At 35.9% G+C, this 19,234-nt stretch overlaps 1 protein-coding gene across 1 annotated transcript in view; it reads right to left on the bottom strand.

Annotated features, from left to right (window-relative positions):
- Nucleotides 1-4,123: 4,123 nt before the first annotated feature.
- The window catches only part of haus8 (HAUS augmin like complex subunit 8), a 35,506-nt gene continuing 20,395 nt past the window's right edge, over nt 4,124-19,234 (bottom strand). Inside the window, exons 10-11 of the mRNA XM_017353767.4 lie at nt 6,748-6,889; nt 4,124-6,668 (exon numbers count right to left, since the gene is read on the bottom strand). Coding sequence (XP_017209256.2) covers nt 6,539-6,668; nt 6,748-6,889 — 272 coding nt within the window. The 3' untranslated portion in view covers nt 4,124-6,538. The remainder of the gene's footprint in view (nt 6,669-6,747; nt 6,890-19,234) is intronic.

The raw sequence follows: 19,234 nt of genomic DNA, 5'->3' as shown, positions 1-19,234 counted from the left end.
CCATAGCCTAAATTTATGCACAACACCCAACCACATCACTATTTAATGAAATAATTTTTCTACAATCTGAATATAACCAACTTTCTACTGCCCAAGCTGAGCAGCTTTTTCTTAAATCACGATACCTTTTTTTTATGAGTTTGGTGATAAACCAAGTAAAGCACTTGCAATGCAACTTAGGTTTAAAACAGCAAAAAAACTTTATCACCCAAATTCAAACCCAAGAAGGCATTATTGTTTCAGACCCTCAAGAAATTAATAATACATTTAAATATTTTTATTCTTCATTTTACCACTCAGACTCCCTTAAAGAATGCAGAGCTGACGGATTTCCCAGAGTTTTAAAAAAAGTTTTCCCCTCAGATTTCACCTTTGCTTCTCTCTGTTTTTCTTTAAATAATGGTAGTCTGCCTTCTTCTTTGCGCCAGGCATCAACCTCTCTTCTTTTAAAACCTGATAAAAATCCATTGGAGTGTGGGTCCTACTGTCTTATCTCTCTTCTTAATGTAGATGTAAAAATCTTGGCTAAGATTCTCGCTCTTAGATTAGAAACTGTTTAACCTGAGGAGGTTGATGAACATTATTTACACCTCATCTGACTCTTCCTTGCCTGAGGCCTTAGTCTCGCTTGACGCTGAGAAAGCTTTCGACTGCGTTGAGTGGGACTATGTATTCTACACATTAAAAAAAATTGGGTTTGGTGACAAATTTGTTTCCTGGGTAAGACTCCTATACTCTTCTCCCTTGGCATCTGTGAAAACAAACAGCAATAGTTCTGATTATTTTTCTCTTCACAGTGGCACTAGACAGGGTTGCCCACTTTCCCCTCTCTTATTTGCTTTAGCTATAGAGCCTCTTGCAATTTGCTTTCACAATAATCCTGAGATTACTGGTATTTTCAGAGCCGGAAAAGAACAGAAAATTTCTCTTCATGCTGATGATGTGGTATTGTATATTTCAGACCCAGAAACTCATCTCCCGTATGTTTTGGAACTTTTGAGACAGTTCAGCGACGTCTCTGGTTATAAGTTAAATCTGCATAAGAGTGAGTTTTTTCTTATAAATCCTGCTGCAAGATCCTTTCCCGTGTCAATATTCCCGTGTCAAAACTTTCGATATTTGGGAGAAACAATAACCCGAAAATATACTGATCTTTTTAAACATAATTTCGTTGTAATATTAGAGAAAACAAAACAAGATCTCGCTAAATGGAAAACTCTCCCACTTTCTCTTGTAGGCAGAATAAACACAATAAAAATGAATATTCTCCCAAAATTTCTTTTCCTCTTTAAAAGTATTCCAATTTTCATACGAAAGTAATTTTTTAAGTCCTTGGATCAAGTCATTTCTGATTTTATTTGGAACAGTGGCCCAATAAGAATACAGAAATCATTTCTTTAACAACCCAAAAGGTTAGGTGGTTTGGCACTTCCTTATTTCTTACTCTACTATTGGGCGACTAACATCCACAGTATTTTATATTGGAGCCAGTCACACTACGGACTCTGCCACTGGGTTCCAGCATGGGTTGAAATGGAATGCGATTCTTGCACCCAAGTATCTTTGCATGCGTTACTATGCTCTTCATTACCATTCAAGACATCAAACTACTCCTCTAACCCTATAGTACTTAATAGTCTTCGAATTTGGTTACAATTTAGAAAACATTTTGGCTTTTAAACAATATCTAGTCTGTCCCCCATATATAAAAACTAGGGATGGGAAGATTTATCAATATGTATCGATACGCGGTCATGCGCGTGCACGATGCGAGTGCATCGGTTGAGCAGCAGAGGATGAATGAAATTTTGGAAGCAAATCGAGATGCATCGGTTTTTGCGAGATGCATCGATTTTTCCGAGATACAGCTTATATTTTTAATATAGAATGTATTTTTTATTTATTAACAAGTGTTGTCAACCTGTTTTTGGCGCATAATTTAATCGACCTACATAAAGTAAGCCTTAGCAACGGATTTGCGGATGTGTACACACACTACAACTCAGTGTATCAGGTGTGCTGATGAAGTGGAGCGCCCTCAGAAAGCGCGAGAAGCAAAACAAACATTTTATTCCTCACTGAGTTTTAAATATAAAGTATGGCAAGCAACATTATGGATTTAAGGATGGACGACATGACAGGACAGATGCAATTTGCAAAATGTGCCGCGCATCTGTAAAATACGCGGGCAGTATGACTAATCTAAAATCTCACTTGAAGCGGCGCCACGGTGTTGTTGTGAAAGCATCTTCCAGCGTTCCTGCATCCCCGGCTTTCGCACTGCTTCAACCAGCTCCAAAAGTGGTCAGAAAAGCATTGCAAGTTTTTTTTTTTTCCGTGCGCAACAGTTTTGTGCGCTCTACGCCAATAACGAATGCTATTGCATTGTTCATCTGCAAAGATATTCAGCCTAGTGTCACGGAGAACGAAGGTTTTAAACACCTCCTGTTAATTTTTATTTAATTATAATAATAATAATAATGATAAAAATAATGGGTGTCACGGTGGCACAGTGGGTAGTTTGACCACCTCACAGCAAGAAGATTGCTGGTTTGTTATATTTTTATTAGCCTGTTGTTTACAGTGACAGTGATGTTTCAAAGCAGCATAACACTGCTAGTTCACAACCTTAAGTTTTGAATAATCAGTGGCAAAATATCTTTGTAAAACTTGCTTTCATAGTTGAAAAGTTAAATCACAATTCTTGTTGTGCAATGTAAATCTTTATGTTGAAAGAGTGCAAATATATATATATATATATATATATATATATATATATATATATATATATATATATATATATATATATATATATATATATTTAATATATAGCTATTGCACTTATACATTCTGTTTATCTTGAAAATACTTAAATAATATGTGCTATATGTTCTAAAATGGCCCTCTACTGTAAACTGACACACTGGCTCTGAGAGAAGAGCCAGTTTGTAAAAAAAGTCTTGGTTTTGCTTGGTTAATAAATAATCAAACTCATTCAATGGCACAGCATCCTCTTTCACATCATCTCATAAACTTGATCTAATTAGTTAGTGCTGAAATATCGCATCGTATCGTGATATGGGTGTGAATCGTATCGTGTTGCATCGCAATATGTCACAAATGTATCGCTAATATATCGGATCGTATTCTTTGTTTGGAGATGCATATCGGATCGGCATTATAGCTTAGATGCCCAACTCTAATAAAAACCCTTCTTTCCTGCCCTCTATCTCAGACCAATATTTTGTATTATGGTTTAGAAATGGCATTGTAAGCATTAATGACCTTTTTGTGATGATACATTTGTTACATTTTCCTATTTATCAGAAAAATTTAACCTTCCCAAAACCCATTTTTTTCAATAGCTTCAGACACGCAAATTTATACGAAATACATTTTCCCATTTTCCCCTTGCACCTCCCAAACAAAAAATCGATCAGGTTTTAGAGACAAAACTTTGTAAAGGTGCAGTCTCTAAAATTTATTTTAAAAAAATTTCATTTATTAGACAGTTAGATTCCTCATCCTTTTTTAAAATAAAGCAGAGCTGGGAATCAGATTTCAATTATGTTTTCACAGACGAGGAATGGTCCAAGGCTCTGTCTCGTGTACAAACCTCTTCTATTTGTGCTCGTCATTCCCTTATACAATTCAAATTATTGCATAGAGTATATTGGATAAGGCAAAAATATCTAAAATGAACCCTGGTTTTGATCCAACTTGTGATCAGTGTCGAGAAGCTCCAGCCACTCTTCTTCATACTTTCTGGCTTTGTCCAGCGCGAAGCACTTTTTGGGCATCAATTTTTAAATCAATTACTGAATGCTTTCTTTTAGATATTGAGCCATGCCCCCTAGTAGCATTATTTGGACTTAACCCTACAAATGTTTCTTTGTCATCTACACAATCAAATGCACTTGCCTTTTGTTTAATAATTGCTAAAAGGCTCATAACACTAAACTGGAAAAATCCTTCCCCACCCAGTCCAAAGACAAGTGTGTGTGGATAAAAACGTGCTGGATAGGTTGGCGGTTCATTCTGCTGTAGCGACTCCAGATTAATGTTTCCCATTGTTCCATACTGTACTGTAATTAAAAATAAAAAAATAAAAAATACTGTAAAATTTTTTTTAAAAAAATTCATTTCCAAATTTTATTAATAGACAAAAAAGATGGCTACATCATAAAGTCATGTAAACTACAATGTTGCAACTCAAAAGCAGCAGATACAATTAACGGGTTTATTTTTCTTGGTTAGAAAACCATTTTGACAATTCAAAATAAAATGATACATGTAATGTCCAGAATATATTTTCAAAATAGGGTATAAATTTATAGAAAAAAGAAAAACAAACAGTATCTGCGACCAACTTAAAGAGATTGTTCACTAAAAATGTAACTTACTGCCAGCAAGCTGTTGGTAACTTTTTCTTTTTCGTGAAATATAAACTCTAAAAAATAATTAAAGGACATAAATGTCTTCACTGAAACCATTATCTTTAGTGTATCATAAAAAAGTCAACCAGCTCTTTGAGTCTGACACATAACTACAGCTAAAAATCTGCAAAAAATATACTTAATGCTTACTATAAAAAAACAAGTTTAAAATGGCCCGGCAGTTTGTTTAATTAGTAACAATTAATCAAACATAGTTTTAGGGGTAAGCCATGCTTTTAACCATTGAAAGCATCCAGAGCATTTTACACAATTAATTTCCTAAGTCATTTATTGACAAGTTAAGGTTAAAAAACTTGCCCATGGTTTCAGATATATCACTCAACCTACAGACAGACAGACAGACAGACACGCACGCATGCACGCAAACACATAATTAAGGTTTAATCATCGTAATTAAAAAAATTTTAACCCTAAAAACCCTAGATGTCCAGAACATACAGTGCATCCCAAAAGTATTCAACCCTTCACTTTTTACACATTTATTTATGTTACAGCCTTTTTCCAAAATGGATTCAACTCAATTTTCATTATACAAATAAAACACCTGAAAAAAAATCTCATGAACATAAGTATTCACTTTGCCATGAAGCTCTAAATTGAGCTCAGGTACATTGTTTCTACTGATTATTCTAGAGACATTTAAGTAGCTTCATTGTTCACCTGTGGTAAATTCAGTTGATTGGACATGATTTGAAAAGGCATGCACTTGTCTATATAAGGTCCCAGGGTTGACAGTGCATGTCAAAGCACAAACCAAGAAGACAAATAAATTGTCTGTAGACCTCCAAGAAAGGATCGTCTCGAGGCACAAGGCTGGGAAGGTTCCTGAAAAATTTCTGCTGCTCTGAAATTTTCAATAAGCACAGTGGCCTCCACCATCCAGAAGTGGAAGATGTTTGGAACCACCACGACTCTTCCTAGAGCGGGCCAGCCATTTAAGCGGAGTGATCAGGGGAGAAAGCCCTTAGCCAGGGAGCTGTTCAATAACCTGATGGTGATCTTGTCTGAGCTCTATCGTTCTTCTGTTGAAAGAGAAGAACCGAAGGACAGCCATCTGTGAAGCAATCCACCGATCAGGCCTGTATGGTTGAGTGGCCAGACGGAAGCCACTGGCTGCGTGGACTTTGCCAAAAGACATCTGAAGGACCCTCAGACCATAAGAAACAAAATTCTCTGGTCTGATGAGACTAAAATTAAACTCTTTAAAGTGAATGCGTTATGTTTGGAGAAAACCAGGCACCGCTCATCACCAGGCTAATACCATCCCTACAGTAGAAGCATGGTGGTGGCAGCATCATGCCGTGGGGATGTTTTTCAGCAGCAGGAACCGGAAGACTAGTCAGAATAAAGGGAAAGATGAATGCAGCAATGTACAGAGACATCCTGAATGAAAACATGCTTCAGAGTGCTCTTGACCTCAGACTGGGGCGACGGTTCATCTTCCAGCAGGACAATGTCACAAAGTACACCACCAAAATATTAATGGAGTGGCTTCACAACAACTCTGTGAATGTCCTGGCTGAGTGCCCCAGCCAGAGCCCAGACCTAAATCCTATTGAACATCTCTGGAGAGGTCTGAAAATGGCTGTAAACCGTCAATTACCTGATAGAGCTTAAGAGGTACTGCAAAGAGGAATGGGCAAAAATTTCAAGCTTGTGGCATCATACTCAAAAAGACTTGAAGCTGTAATTGCAGTCAAAGGTGCATCAACAAAGTATTGAACAAAAGCTGTGAATACTGATGTACATATGATTTTTCAGGTTTTTTAAATTTTATAAATTTGCAACAATTTCAAAAAATCTTTTTTTCACATTGTCATTATGGGGTATTGTATGTAGAATTTTGAAGAAATAATTGAATAAAGGGAATAAGGCTGTAACATAAAACGTGTGGAAAAAGTGAAGCGCTATGAATACTTTCTGGATGCACTGCAAACAGACAACAATAAACCCTTTCAACACTTTCAAATAACACAACACAAATTCCTCAAATCACTCTGCAATCCATTCAATATTATTTACAATACAATGATATTTTTTTAATTTTAGTTGAACAACACATGCAATATTCATACAGCATTTCATGAGGTGGCAGGACAGAAGAGTGTATGTGCTGTGCTCTCTCCAATCTGCTCTTCCTCCAGTGACTGCTGAACTAAAACTGTCTCCCGGCTTACTAACGAAGAAACCTCCATAAGATCTGAAAATCCCCTGAAATCAACCACATCATCGGTTACAATTCAAAATAAAGACTTGCACAGTGAATATATGAAAGGTAAAGTGCTTTTACCTGGTCAACTGCTGGCTGATGTCAATTGCTCTGTTTTTAATATCTCTGAGACACACTGTTGAAGCCTCACAATCAGTGGGAATGTCTTTAGTATACTGCTTTAAGACATTCTCGCTTTCATTCAGACATTTGACTGCTTCATCTGTGTTAAGACAAATCATTATCAGTAAATCGAAATGATCAAAAGTTTAATAATCACCAATTGAAAACAAAGTGAAGGTTCATTAGTGATCTTGAGCGCAACTAGTGCAGAAAAGCTGAGCGTATGTGGAGAAAGACGAAACTAGTAGTCCATTATAGTATCTATAAAGACAGTCTTCATGCTTTTAATATGGAACTAAACACTGCTAGGCAGACTTTCTTTTCAAGCCTTATAAACAACAACTTAAATAATGCTCGCACACTCTTTGCAACGATAGAGAGACTCACAAACCCCCCCAGTCGGATTTAAAGTGAGCTCTTCTCTGAAAGCAAATGTAATGAGTTTGCTCATTTCTTTACTGATAAGATCAATAATATCAGAAAGGCAATCAGCTCATCCAATCAGCCAAGTTGTGTCGAAGTCAAACTAGCTCAACCACAACTTAAGAAATCAGACATTATGTCTGATTTCATGGCAATTAATGGTAAAATCTTAGAAGAGACTGTGCAAGTTATGAAAACATCAACCTGCAGTCTTGACACGCTCCCCACATCATTCTTCAAAACGGTGTTTACCGGTTTAGAAATGGATCTTCTAAAAGTGGTAAATGCTTCAATTCTTTCAGGCATTTTTCCAAACTCACTTAAAACTGCAGTTGTTAAACCCCTCTTGAAGAAGAGCAACCTTGATAACTATTGAGCAATTACAGGTTAATCTCAAATCTTCCTTTCATTGGCAAAGTCATTGAAAAAGTTGTTTTTAACCAGGTTAACAAGTTCTTAAACTTCAGGGGGTGTTTAGACAATTTTCAATCTGGTTTTAGAGCATATCACAGTACAGAGAGCGCTCTTATAAAGATAATCAATGATATCCGCCTAAACACAGATTCAGGTAAAATAACAGTGCTGGTACTGCTCGATCTCAGTGCTGCATTTGACACTGTCGATCACAGCATACTTCTGGATAGGCTGGAAAACTGGGTTGGGCTGTCTGGCACGGTCCTCAAATGGTTTAGATCTTACCCTGAAGGTAGAGGTTACCATGTCAGTATATGTGACCATAGGTCGAGGTGGACACCCATGACATGTGGAGTCCCACAAGGCTCGATTCTGGCACCTCTCCTGTTCAACCTTTACATGCTCCCTCTGAGCAAAATAATGAGAAAGAACCAAATCTCCTACCACAGCTATGCTGATGACACTCAGATCTACCTAGCCTTACTGCCTAATGTCTACAGCCCCATTAGCTGAGTTTCCACTATCGTGCCTAAAGCGAGCGAGCCAGGGCGAGCCAAGGCCAGTCGCGTTTCCACTGTCACTTCCGGGGCCTAATCGGGCCAAATTGGGGCTTTCTTGGTGCTAGTGGCCAGCCTTTTTCGGCCCGCCGAATACCTTGGGCCAAAGAGGGCCAGTCGGGGCTTCGGGGCGGAGTGAAAGGAGAGGCAGGCAGTTTTCTGTTCGCACATGAGTACATGCGCATAAATACATAAACAAACAAATAAATAAGGAAAAGAAAACATCTGGAACAAATTATAGGCTGGGGTCTTTTTGTATGATCACCTTTATGTTTCTCTTTTAAATGTAAGGCTGTTGCATAAAAATAATAAAGTAGTTTTAATTTATAAGTGACTTTGCTGCATCCTCCTGTTTCAATAACACATAATAATCTTTACACCATATTAAAGACACAGCAGACAGTAAAGGTTTTCGAGAGTTTTTGTCAAGTTTAAAAGGTGTGTTTGTGCGCGTTTAGATGCCTGTATGTGTGTGTGAGACCGAGGAAAAGAGCGCTCCCTTCACAGCTCTGTTTATGCCGCGCGGCTTTTTTCTTTTCTTTTTTGATGTTTTTATTTATTTTGGAGATAATACACAATATGAATACAACAGAAAGACATTAAACTTTACAAATTTTGTGTCCACTTTTGTAGGCTCAAAACAATAGTCATATCTAGATAAAATAGCCTAGCTATATTGAAATAATTTAAAGAATTACAAATGTCAGATATAATAAAATCACATTAAATAAATAAACCAATTTAAAACTAACAAAAGCTATAACAATTAGGTACTAAAACAAACTGCCATATTAAACTTAATATTAAAAAAGCCATATTAAACTTTCATTTTTCAAAAGCCTTTCTGAAAAAAAAAAGATTTTAGATATTTTCTAAAAACAATAAACAGCAGAAAAATGTTTTAAATATTATTTATAAAGTATTTGGATACGATGATATTAATCAAATCATGCAAACAGAGCATTTCGGGGTGAGTGAAAGCAGAAACTAGGCGACCTTTTTTTCTGTCTGCAGCTGCGTAGCACTTTTTTGATGCATCGAGGAAAACTGCAAGTTCAAAATGTGTTCTGAATCTGTGTCCTCAAACAAGTGTGTATGTTTTTACTGTATATGACGTGGTAAAATTAAAAAAGGAAATTTTAAATACACAGAGCTTTATTAGTGCATAGATGCTGAGCGCAACAAAATATAGGCTATATTTTATTACGTGCTGCTCTTATGTGCTGAAACACTTAACACTTTCCTTTACTTACGATATAATAAGCAACATCTTTAAATAAAAGGAATCACCTATTAAGTGTCATAAAACCTATAGGGAAAATTTTGTTTCAGTTCTCTCCGGAGCATTTGGGATGAATGTTGGACAGCGTCTGTCTAACTGAGGACGTCATAAAATACATTTTATAATGAGTTATTTACGGAGAATTTTATATATGGGGTTTTATATTATAGATGTGTGTGCTCCCTGCGCTGGGCAGTGTTGTGCAAGTTTCTTCCAAACTTTAATACATTACAGATTACTTATTACTGTTATTTAAATGTAATCCCTTACCTTACAATATTACTGTCTCAGAATTGTAATATGTTACATTACTCTTATATTACTTTTTAGTTACTTTCACCAAAATAACTACAGAACTAGAACTTAACATTATAAAATTCTAGAATGTTCTATAATGAGCATTTTACATCCAGTAGAAAGTGATTTGATGTAGCAGAATGACTGTGACCTCTCCAGGCTACTAACAATATAGTATTTAATTGGCAATGTTAAGGCTCAAGACAATGCAAGAAAGGATGACAGCCAGAATCACAAATGATCTGTTAAAAGTATGGTAGAGGTAAAGTGTTTATCTGGCAATATCTGTGAATGGCTTGGCTATATTCATATTAGACACAACAGGCCGATATGTAAACTCCAATGCCATGACAAAATGTAGATTTTGTTTATTTTTCTTATTGTTGCCATTATCGTATTTACTTTACATTCAAGTGTTTACAACACAAAAAGGTCATGCACAAAGTGAGCATGATGAACAGCTTTCTCAGTATAATGTTTGTGCATCGATTTCCTCTATTTATGGACAAAACTGCTTGCAAGCTCTCACATACGCTGCTCGCACACAAATTCTCACGATCTCTCAAATATGCACTGCTCACGCACAAATTTTCTTGCGTGCTCTCAGTACACTGCTCTCTCAGTGAGATTGTATGCAGACTCACAATTTGTGTCTTGTGATCCCTTTTCCTTTCGAGCTTTTTGATATGAATTATATTAGGACACTATTTATTAACAATAACCAAAATACTAAAATAGACATAAATTTTAATCTAATAAACCATAACATTTTTGGATGCATGTTATATGATGAGATATTTCCAGTTTTAAACACTTAAATATACAGAGAACAGACGTTGGATGTAAAGAATAAGTTTTATTTGAAAAACATTTATTCCATCCAAAAGGTTTTAAACATCCAAAAGGTGCACCATACTAATCAAATAAAAAAACATTTAGACAAAAATAAAAACTAACGCAAGAAAAAAATCTAACTAATAGAAACACTTGATAAGGTATTATATAGCCTACTGTACTATTCACTCTTTAAATAAATCTCATTATCAATCTCATTTTATCATGGCAACTAAAACAAAGTGAACTAGTGTCTGTTGTCTTCCACATTGTTGATGAGATTGTGGAGGACATTTTCTCTGTCATGCTCTTCATTTTGAGAAGAAGCCGTTCCACAGGGCCACTGAATACACATATTGTCATTAAGTACTTTATTTACTCTGTTGTGGTAATACTATAGTTGCTATGGTAACACAACAAGTGTAATAGGGCTGCACGATATATCGTTTCAGCATCGAAATCGAATCGCAGGAGGGTGCGATGCAAAAAAAAAAAAAAAAAAAAAAAAGATATATATATTATGGGTGGAGCCGAACCGGAATACGGTATTCGGAAAAGCAGGAATAGCGTGTTTTTACGAATACTTATTTCAAACAATACTTGATAAATTATTTGTATTTGGGAACAAGAAAAACATATCAAAAAGCTGCGTTTCCTCATGAGACCGCAGTGCATGCCCACGTGAGTGAGTGAGTTAGTGAGTGAGAAGTTCAGGAGTCGGTGGGCGGGGTGGGGCCGGGGTAAGGAGACTGAGCAGGCTGCTTCTCTATACAGCAACAGAGAAGGCTTGGCAGAGCGAAAAATACTTTTCTGCATTACTATTTTTGTTTATTTTATCATACTAAAATTACACGTGACAGAAGTTCACTCAAAAGTGAAAGTTCTTTCTGTTATTAATTACTAACACTCCCGTCGTTCCTACTACTTTCAGAACATAAATTTTGATATTTTACCATATGAAAATGCAATGCAGTTATGAAAATTGAGAAATTAAAGCAATACAGAGATCTGGTCCCCGCGTCAGGTCAGGGTGCACCTGTAACCTTAAAAACGCAGACGCGGCGGAGGCGCACTAAACTCACACGGGAAAGAACTGGGCATTCAATTCATGTTTTAGTGAAATAATTCTTTAAATACAGCTCTTTTGATCTCTAAAGGGGAAAAAAGCTAAAGAAATTTGTCGTTAAATTAATTTTAGCAAAGACGCAACTGCCTGTCATTTTCACATTCGTTTTTCAGTTAGGGATTTGGTCTATTAGAGTAACCTAATAAAATTGTTTTGTTGAACACTTTAGTCTACACAATAATCGATATTATAATTTATTATATACATTAGCTATTATTAAAACTAAACTAAACAATTGATAAAACAAAACCCTTTTTAATGATTGCTTTCATTTTGACACCGCTAACAGTTGTAATAAGAAACATCACATTATGCAGAAGCATGCAGTCTCAAGTTAAAAACACCTTTTGAGTTTAAAGATGATCAGCCTGCCAAGTCAAGTTTACAGTCTCATAAATGAAATGGGTAGCATGAGTAAAGGGGATTTGCCCAGCACACAACCTCATGCGCTGCAGGTAGGCTGAATGATAATCTTTAAAAATATATAGGCTATGCAATACAAAACTTTAAACATTTATTTATTTTTTAATGAAAAGAAAAGAAATCAGGAGAGTAAAATATAATTTAAACCACTGGTCTGGCGCTGATACTTTATTGTTTGTATCCAGAAGAAGGGGAAAAAAGCAGAAGAAAACCTGGCTGGGGAGACGGCGATAACATATCAGTTCTTCAGCAAAGATCACGACATCATTGTGATGCGTTTATCATACAACGCAGTTCGTGTTTATAATCATTAATATTAACTAGTATTAATTCTCTCTCTAGACTTAGTTTTAGGGCTTGTTCTTGTCGACGCAATATAGCCTCGGCTTATTGCACGTACGAATCCGATTGTGAAGAATGATTAAGCGCTTGCATTTTTTATTGCATCCTTTTCGCAAGATATTCATTTGTTTTGTTTTTTAAGTGGTGCGAACATTATTTACTGGCAAACATGTTCCTCGATCTCGTACATCAACAAATAATGTAGCCTACTTAAGTTAATTTACCTTTTATGTAAAAATTAAGGAATAACCAAATTTAATATTAATAAATAAAACATCCGTATAAACGTACGTTTATTTTTGAACTTTTGTTAATAAAACAACACAAAACTGTTTATAAATATTGTAGTTAAATATTAAATTACTTTAACTGCTTGAAACTGTATAATAATAACAATTAAACGTTACATTTTTAAGAACTTAACAAAAAGTCTAAATGGCACTTTACTAATCAGTGTAATAATAGCTAATATAAATATTAATAATTATAAGTAAAAAGTAAATATTAACCTAGTAACAATATAAGTCAGATGTTTAAAAAAAACAGCTTAGTTTCTCTCCACCTTTTGTAGTCATATTTTAAATTATTTGCCAGAAAAACTAACATGTTGACTTTGTCCGGTTTAAGTGAAGAATGGAGTTTCCAGCAATACACTGTCAGACGGTGTGCTTGTAGCGAAAATGCACAGACAGGCTACTTTTTCACAACATGCGAGAGGGCTTCTCCTTCTGTTCCGCCGCCCGCATTTCTCGCTACGCAGGTTTCTCTACTCTGCGGAGCGGCGCGTTCTTAAGTAGTTACCAAATAGCCTATGCTCAATTTCTCGTCAATGTCTTCCATTTATCACTTTCTCTTTTGTATCTGGTCATTTTTGCAAATGCCTCTGCCATGCCTGGCTGAGCTGGGCTTCTGCATTTAGAAGACAGGAGTTGATTAAGCCTACATGGCTTTTTTTCCCTCGCCGTCAATCACCACTAGCTTGCATGGTTCGGGACCCGTGGATCTGCGTATCGATGGATTTGCTCCTCAGTGTTTGGACTCTCAGCACTCAGCAGTGAATATTAAAACACACTTTACTTAAAACCCCCATACAAAAAGCTTAATCCAAATTGATTCGTTCACCTTTCTCGGTCGGCACGAATCCAAAATGTTCCCAGATGTAAGAGTTCGTTTTCTAACAAGATTCATGGTTGAACTTGAACTTGCTGAATCGCGCCTAATGTTATATTCTAACAGATATGTAATACTTGGCAACATAACAGTAATTTGTGTTTTAAAGAGCGTGACTTCACGTATTACGGCCGGTGGCAATGGACAACCGAGGTGGCAATGACCACCGCGGTGACGCGGTTGTCATGGTGACCGTCACAGCCCTAGTTTTAAGTAAATATATATATATATATATATATATATATATATATATATATATATATAATATCGCAATATATATCGCAGGGGAAAAAAGTATCGCAATGTCAATTTTTTTCCAATATCGTGCAGCCCTAAAGTGTAATATAAACAAATGATCCAGTGCTGTATTTTTTTTTTCTTGTTTGTTTTTTTACAATATGGGGTATATTGTACTACAATTCACCACACTATACTGTAGTAAAACTACACTTCATATATCATTTTATGAGTTCACTATTCTTAATGCGACAGTATGCTTTAGCATTCATTGTAAATACTAGCCTAAAGCATAGGCAGTATATGTTTAGGTTATATGCATAGGCCTTACACTCAAAAACACTAGTATTTATTATAGAATTTATCTTAACCTGTAGGTAAATAGCAATATATAAATCATATAAACATTCGTGGGATAACAATTAAATAGGAGCATCTCTGGAGAGCAACAGAACAAAAGGAAGAGGAAACACAAGGCACAGATTGTGAGTCTGGATCATCTGATGGAGCGAGAGCAGGTCGTTAGCACATGAGCAGCCCAGCCAGTGTTGAGTGAACGCGAGGAGTTTTGTCCACTGAGCAAACCAGCACGTTCACTCGCTCGTTTTACATGAATGAGCTTATGACATTTGTCAGTGAAATAACGCCATATGCACTTTCGCGAATGCACTGTTATCTGCCATTTTCATCTATTTGCCGCTTTTCCGCCGCACGTACTGCGAACCGGGCTAAGCCAATAGCCCCAAACCTTGAGCTCAGATGCTGAAATCACTCTGCGTTCAAAGTAAAAAGGTCCCATTGCCAGAGGGAGATAAATGACAACACGCGCATATATTTGCTAGCCACGAACAGGAAATAGAACTGCGGTATTTTTTATTTGTTAATGTCTTGCGAGCGAAAAGTTTGTTGTATCGCACGCGTTACTGAACATGTACCGAGTAAAATATTACTGATAATGATAATGCTTTATCATTACTGTAATACATTACTTTTGTAATGCATTACTCCCAACACTGGCGCTGGGTTCCTCCATTAGTGGCAAGACCACTGGATTTTGATGCCAACAGCCGGTCAGCGAGTAAATGAATATGATGAATGAGAACACACAGGTATGTGTGTATAGACATACATTGTACTGCTGTACAGTAACGTGTCATTTGTTTGTTTTGGTTGTCCTAATTTTAATAGTTTCGTGATGATGTGGTGTGCTTTATATGCCTGATTCCCACTGAAGTGGGCGGATTGAGTTACATTCGATTCAGGGGATGTTCTGGGGGCAGGGTTTGCGTGACGCACTGTGAGCTAATAGCCCGACTGTGCACTGCAAATTTTAGATAGTAGATTTAACTACCTTGGAGTTAAAATTAACACTCCCTCAGAGTTTATATGGGAACCACTATAAGTGTTAAAAATAACACTTTTGAAAGTGTTAACATTGTCAACACCAAGAGAGTGTTAATTAGCAAACTCTTATTATGTAAAATATCTGTTAAATTTCCGAATACCAGCAGCTATGGTTGCCAGAATCTTTCTGTGAAAAACATGGAAGTTTTATATAACTGTACATACACAACTAATACGTTGTTCATTTTACAAAATCATAGCTTAGTGGACAAAAATGTAAAGTCTTTAGATGCAATAATGTGTTCATGTATGATTGCAATTAGCAAACAGATTTTGACTGCATTAGTAACTAGACAGTTACCTTTAAACAAAAGAAGATGCAGCATAACATCAAATGCTCTCAGTTCATCTTGGACTTGAACAGAGACGCTATTATCCTCCACAATGGTGACTCAAAAATTGTTTTGCTGTTTTTCTTTCTTTTTTTTCATTTTTAGATTTTACGGAAAAATACCAGCAGCTGTGGTTGCCAGTAATCTGCTGTTTTTAACATTCATAAATTCAGTTTACAGAATATTTCTGTTAAAAACACATTCAACAGTCTGTATTTTTTATCGAATTCACACTGCAAATTTTAGATTTGGTAGATTTAACTACCTTAGAGTTAAAATTAACACTCCCTCAGTGTTTATATGGGAACCACAATAAGAGTTAAAATAACACTTTTGAAAGTGTTAAAATTTTTAACACTCAGAGTGTTAATTAGCAAACTCTTATTGTGTAAAATATCTGTTAAATGTATGTCAAAATACTGGCAGCAGTGGTTGCCAGTAATCTGCTGTTTTCAACATTTTACATTCGTAAATACATTCGTTTCCAGAATATTTCTGTTAAAAATACATCCCATAGTCTGTATTTTTCATTCGAACACACTTAAGCCTTAAATTCCTGAGCAAAATCCTAACTAGTGTCCTCACTACAGAGGGCTGAACACTCAGACAGTGATGAAGTTAATGAGACAATTAAGTGTCTAATTAAAGGATGATTGAGAATTATTGATGAACAACTGTTAACAAGCAGAATCACTGAAGAAAAGAAAAACACAAGCCAAAACCAAAGATGAAATCAACCGAGAAAAAAAAAACTCTAAATAAAATAATAATCAATAAAAAATTTTATTTTTCAACATCTTTAAAAAAAACTCATCACATTAAACAACTTATCATGGAGCTTCACCTATTACTGACCTTTGACTTGATTTCTGTCATGTGAACAAAAGCTCTTAGTAAAATTTCTGTTGTTCATTTGAAGTCACCATGATGGAGGACAGAGTCTGCTTTAGTCAGGCTCTTCAACTTCTTACTATAAATGTCTTTTATTTTGGCAGCTATAGTTAGTGTTAATTACACTATTTATACATTTAGCATGGAAAGCCAAAATAAAATTAAAATGTCAGTCTGATTATTTATGACATCATAGCCATCCTTTCCTGCTTGTTTTCTAATTCAGTATCATATTAGTTATGTGTGAGAAATAAATAATATACATAAATGAAACCACTGAAGCTCCAACAATTAATGACCTTATAACAGGTTTAAAAACACCATTTACAATGAGAATGTTTGATCTATGGCAAAACTTAAAAACACCCAGACATCAACAATTAGTCTTTGAATCTCAATAATGGTGACAAACAAAAAATAAAAATCAATAAAAAAAAAACACTACTGAAATATCACCTCCCAAAAACAACACAAAATAAAGGAAAAGAAAAGAGATTGTAAGAACATAAAGCTGCATAATTTATTCATGCTGCAATGCATGCTGGGAGCTTTGTACTATGCTGGCACCCAGCATGCATTGCGGCATGAACTATGCAGCTTTTTTTTTTTTTAGCAACCACGGTTGAGGTTCATATCCTGATTCTTGATGTCTGTGTGTCATAATGATCAAGCTGGAGCTTGAATGTTTAGTGCATGACACTCTTAATTATTAATTGCATCCTAATTGTTTGTTGAATCTTCTATGAAAAGCAGCTGACTGCCAGTATTACTGTCCCATGCAGTTTTAATGCAACTAAATTTGCATATTTTTATCAATCAACTTATTAAACACCTGAAATTATATCTAGAACAATTAGGCATAAACAGTAGAGTTTCTCTTGACCTTTCTTGCTATAACTGATGAGTTTTAGAAACACAGCTATAACTGTCAGAGAAACATTAGGATATAAGAATAAAGCTTCAAGAGCTTAAATAAGCAGCCTCTGATCTCCATGATGGTGAGATCAAATGAAATAATTTTTAATAAAAAAATCTAAACCTCTGTTCATTGTCAAATATTCTTACAGAAATGAAGTCAAACTGTAATCAGTGAAGCTGCTTATACTATTATTTAATGGAGTTGTTTAATTCTCTGTTTTAATTCAGTTGGTTTGGTGTGAGGATGTGTCTGTAGTTTTATTTCTTCCTTCAATTTCTTATTCCTTCAGTGATTGTGCTTGTTAACAGCAGGTGTTCAACAGCAGGTGTCTGAATTCACTTATTTGTGGTCATTCCCTCTGTCTAGTGGACTAAACTAATTGACCAATTTAAGGGCCAGGTGAATGAGGGTATGGCGAGATTTCACACACTCTGATTAGTTTCTCAAATACAAGGGTTTTCTACAAAGGTAGATACATGTTACTCTGTATGACAAGGAGGCAAATCAGCTTCTAACGCCGAGAGGGTTATTTTACCTTTATCTAACTCTAGAATTTGAACACTTTACTCTGAATTACCACAACACTTGAAATTTAACACCAATGAATTTGCGGTGTGAAAACGCGACATGATTTCGGCCTCACTGCTCAACCTCCTGGACGATTGGCCAGGCCTGGCCCGATAAAAGCCCTGGCTTGCACTGGCCCGATAGTGGAAATGCGGCTATTGACATCAGGGTAGATTACTGTAATGGACTCCTCACTGGCCTTCCCAAAAAGACAGTCAGACAGCTGCAGCTTATCCAGAACGCTGCAGCCAGAATTCTGACCAGAACCAGAAAATCAGAGCACATCACACCTGTCCTCAGGTCTCTACACTGGCTCCCAGTTACATTCAGAATAGATTTTAAAGTATTTTTACTGGTCTATAAATCACTAAATGGCCTAGGACCTAAATACATTACAGATATGCCCACTGAATACAAACCCAACAGCTCACTCAGATTATTAGGATCATATAAACTAGAAGTTCCAAGAGTTCAGTCAAAGCAGGATGAATCAGCTTTCAGCCACTATGCCCCTCGCTGCTGGAATCAGCTTCCAGAAATGATCAGATGTGCTCCAACATTAGGCACGTTCAAATCAAGACTGAAAATACATCTGTTTAGCTGTGCCTTTACTGAATGAGCACTGTGCTGCGTCCGACAGATTGTACTTTTATGTTTTTCTCTTCTTCTTCATTCTTTCATAATCACATTTTACCGTTTTTGTTTTACTTATTTTTATTATTTGTTTTTATTTTATTTTACTTGTTTTTTTTATTCTTGTTTATGTAAAGCACTTTGAATTGCCACTGTGTATGAAATGTGCTATATAAATAAACTTGCCTTGCCAAGTGGCTTTTGTAATATTACATGGGGTATATGCACAGCTAGTGTTTTTCAGGCAATGATAAACTTCCAGTAAAAGCTTAATGTGTCTATATTCAATTTCATAAGGTTCCTTTTTTACAGTATCGATGTTGTAATGTAGTTACAATACATTCAGTTAAACAAACTTAAGCATTCATTTAGTTGTTTAAGCGTAAAACGAGATGAAAGACCGTGTAAATCCAAGTGCTGTTAGGATCAGCAGGCGAGCGCAGACATTCCATTGAAAATACTGCAGTAAAAATAATCTGTCATATTTTAAAGACATGGCCAGGGGAAATGTAATTTAATGCAGTGCTTCTTGTCCAGTATGAGACCTGCTTTATATTGTATATCAATCAGGCAAATCAAACATTAAACATGCCA

Source organism: Danio rerio, chromosome 23 (assembly GCF_049306965.1).
Source record: "Danio rerio strain Tuebingen ecotype United States chromosome 23, GRCz12tu, whole genome shotgun sequence".
NCBI classification, from domain to species: domain Eukaryota; kingdom Metazoa; phylum Chordata; class Actinopteri; order Cypriniformes; family Danionidae; genus Danio; species Danio rerio.
The sequence above is the reverse complement of the archived record's forward strand: the minus strand, read 5'-3'. Positions and strand labels throughout refer to the sequence as shown.